This window comes from Myxine glutinosa, chromosome 8, assembly GCF_964187855.1.
Source record: "Myxine glutinosa chromosome 8, kmMyxGlut1.1, whole genome shotgun sequence".
Lineage (NCBI taxonomy): Eukaryota > Metazoa > Chordata > Myxini > Myxiniformes > Myxinidae > Myxine > Myxine glutinosa.
In genome coordinates, this window is record NC_136268.1 from 168,276,268 (window position 1) to 168,279,512 (window position 3,245).

At 42.2% G+C, this 3,245-nt stretch overlaps 1 protein-coding gene across 2 annotated transcripts in view; it reads left to right on the forward strand.

Moving 5' to 3' along the window:
- The first annotated feature begins 1,256 nt into the window (after positions 1-1,256).
- Positions 1,257-3,245, forward strand: part of LOC144893178 (uncharacterized) — a 2,141-nt gene continuing 152 nt past the window's right edge. Inside the window, exons 1-3 of one of the 2 annotated variants that reach the window (XM_078782814.1) lie at positions 1,257-2,236; positions 2,390-2,613; positions 2,777-3,245. The exon at positions 2,777-3,245 is cut by the window's right edge and continues 152 nt beyond it. In XM_078782814.1, coding sequence (XP_078638940.1) covers positions 2,057-2,236; positions 2,390-2,613; positions 2,777-2,801 — 429 coding nt within the window. In that variant the 5' untranslated portion in view covers positions 1,257-2,056 and the 3' untranslated portion in view covers positions 2,802-3,245. Of the gene's footprint in view, positions 2,614-2,776 lie in introns of both variants that reach the window. The other variant, XM_078782813.1, reaches the window with a different exon arrangement.

A 3,245-nucleotide genomic window follows, 5' to 3' on the forward strand; every position in this document is an offset into this window, starting at 1 on the left:
GCAATAAAGTTTTAATTGATTATTTCACTTGTCGTTAACTTGGCGTGGTTAACTTGTCGCAATAAAGTTTTAATTGATTATTTCACATGTCGTTAACTTGGCGTGGTTAACTTGTCGCAATAAAGTTTTAATTGATAATTTCACATGTCGTTAACTTGTCGTGGTTAACTTGTCGCAATAAAGTTTTAATTGATTATTTCTTTTCTGTATGGATGTTTTATTGCGTTGCTGTGTTCTGTCTAGTAAGAGATTGATTATCTTATGTTTGATTAATGATTATGTTGTTTCTCTATTGCGTGAATTTAGTAAGGGAAACATATGAAAATCTGTTAACTAAATTGTTACCAAAAAATTTCTTCACCAATATGTTTGCAAAGGTGTGTAATAACATGTGTTAAAATGTTGAAGGTCAACTCCCGTGGGAAACCCAGAAAAAAAGCTGTTGAATTCGGGTACCGAAAAATTATTTTCGAGAATTTTTTTTTTAAAATCGGCCCTTAAGTAACTTATGAGGGGTCAAATAAGGGTTTTTCATGATTCTGAGTTGATTGTTAACATTTATATTTCACCACAGACACTCCTTTGTGGAAAAATAATTTCTAAATATATCTCATTTTCTACTTTGCAGGACATGGAGTCTAGCAATATGGATGAAGACGTTACTCCACCTGTGCTCAATTGCTTCATCTGTGCACGCTCGGATACACCAGCTGAAAGGCTCATACAGGCAACTCCAAAGGGATACTCAACTTTATTGAAACAAGCAGAAACTGTCGAAAATGTTACTGTTGTGGAACGTATGAAGGAGGCTCAAAAGGAAGGAAAACTGAGGTACCACCAGAAGTGTAAAAATGATCTGTACAACAACTTTGTTGCAACCACCAAGAAGTCAGCTCAAGCATCAAAGGCAGAGAAAGAGTCATCAAAGTTGAAGAGAAGACGCACTACTTGTGAGTTCAGTTCATCAACTGGCTGCAGTTCTAGAAGATCACAGTCAGTTGACCTCCTGTATAAGGATGTATGCATTCTTTGCAACCAACCAGCCCAGCTCTACAAAAATAATCCAGCACATCTAGAAAGAAATACAGAGTGCCAGATAATTTGACTGCAGATACACTGAAGGCAAGCTTGCTGAAGACAGCACGGAGTCGCGGGGATGACTGGGGCACTGAAGTCACTGGACGCCTGGAAGGGATCAACGACTTGGTAGCAGAAGAAACACTGTACCATTTGCGATGCAAACTTATGTTTGCGAGAGGTGACAGTTTGTCCAAGACTGATGAGGAAGGAAAAAGGAAGAGAGGACAGAGGAGTATTGATGAGGAGCGAGAGGCAGTTTTTATTGAATTCTGCGAATGGTTAGACTCAGAATTAGAGCATGGGGTAATGAACATGGACCAAGTCCATGAAAAGCTGCAGGAGTTTGATCAGTCACCAGAGAAGAGCCTTTCTTATTCAAAGCATTGGCTAAAGATAAAACTTCTAGAGAAATACGAAGACACCTTGTATTTCACAACACAGGAAAGAAGGGCAGATGTACTCTGTCTCAAAGATGGCACCGACAATATTCTGCGAAAGCATCATGCTAATCTTGACCATGGAGATGAGAAGACTCAGATCATAAAGACGGCACTCAAGTTCATATCCAATGATATTGCCTTGATTGATTTAGGTCCAAAGTCATACCCCACCACACACAGTATGACTGACATCGATAGTCAGCTGACACTTGTCCCTGCAAGCCTTCAGATGTTCTTGAGACCGATTGTCAAGACAGACGAAAGAGTTGCCGTTTGGGGGCAGAATTTTATTAAGGCCTGTCGACCGCGGTCTGGAGTATTGCCACACCAAATGGGGCTTGCCATACAACTTGATCATAGATTTGGGTCAGACCTGGCAGGAGATCGCCAACAGTTACCTGAGCTACGTGCAGTATCTGGGCCGCTGCTCCCAGAAGATCATTGTGGTCTTTGATGGCTACAGCAGATCACCAAAAGATCACGACCACATCCGGCGTACCAATAATTCCTGCTGTAATCTCCAGATTCGACCGGATATGTCTAACTGGACCCCAAGAGCAAAGTTTCTGGACAACACTCATAACAAGAGTGAGCTCATCCACCTTCTCTCTTCAACCTTCCGAAAACATCACATCACTGTGGAGCAGTGTGACAATGATGCTGACACTTCAATTGTGAGAGAGGCATTGGCTGCTGCTTCAGATGGCTCTGTTGAGGTCAGTACCATTTGTGTCTTCAGTTAGTATAACTATTGGATGGAGCCCGGGGGGAGATGGGGTAATTTAAAAATAAGAGAATTCACACTGTTGAAAAGTTAAATCTGTTCTTGAACGGTTCATTATGCTTTGTACATGTTGTTATATTTTCAGGTGCGGGCAGAAGATGCAGACGTGCTGGTAATGCTGGTGCACCATAGCTCAGACAGCCACCATCCACTCTTCTTAACCACATCAAACGGCTCTTATGACGTCCGAAAGATCAAAGAATCTCTCTCCGAAACACAGAAGAGCTACCTACTCTTCTGTCACGCCTTCACGGGGTGTGATACGGTTTCTGCAATCGCTGGTCATGGGAAAACAATTCTATTTGCCAGGTAATAATGATAATACTACTATTACGTCGGCAAATAATACTAATACTACTAATAATAATAATTATAATCATTGTCATCATAGTATAAATGTTAAAAATAATAATAATTTTATTTCTGTTTTACATTATACTTTACTTGACATAGACCTGGTGCTTTTTTTTAGGTTTTGCGAAGGGGACGCGGGCTGAGTACATCGACATCTTCCTTGACACAGAAGCCACCAAGGAAACAGTGATTCAGGCTGGTACTGCGATTTTCAAGTACATTTACCATGGACGAGATACTACATTGGGTGAAATTCGGTACAACATGTTCTCAAGGAAGGCAGCGGCAGGAGTGATCAAACCAGAGACTCTACCTCCAACAGAGGGTGCAGCTGCACAACATTCACTCCGTGCCTACCTGCAGACCCGGGACTGGATCCTTCTACAGAGCATGTCTCTGAACCCCAGTGACTATGGATGGACAATAGGTGTGCATGGGTATGAGCCAGTTCCAACACTGGACCCCACGGCTCCTGAGGAGCTATTGCAGTTCACGAGCTGTAATTGTCATGGAGATTGCAGCAACCGGCGATGCAGCTGCAAGAAGAATGGGGTCACGTGCATCTCGGCCTGTGGAGTCTGTAATGG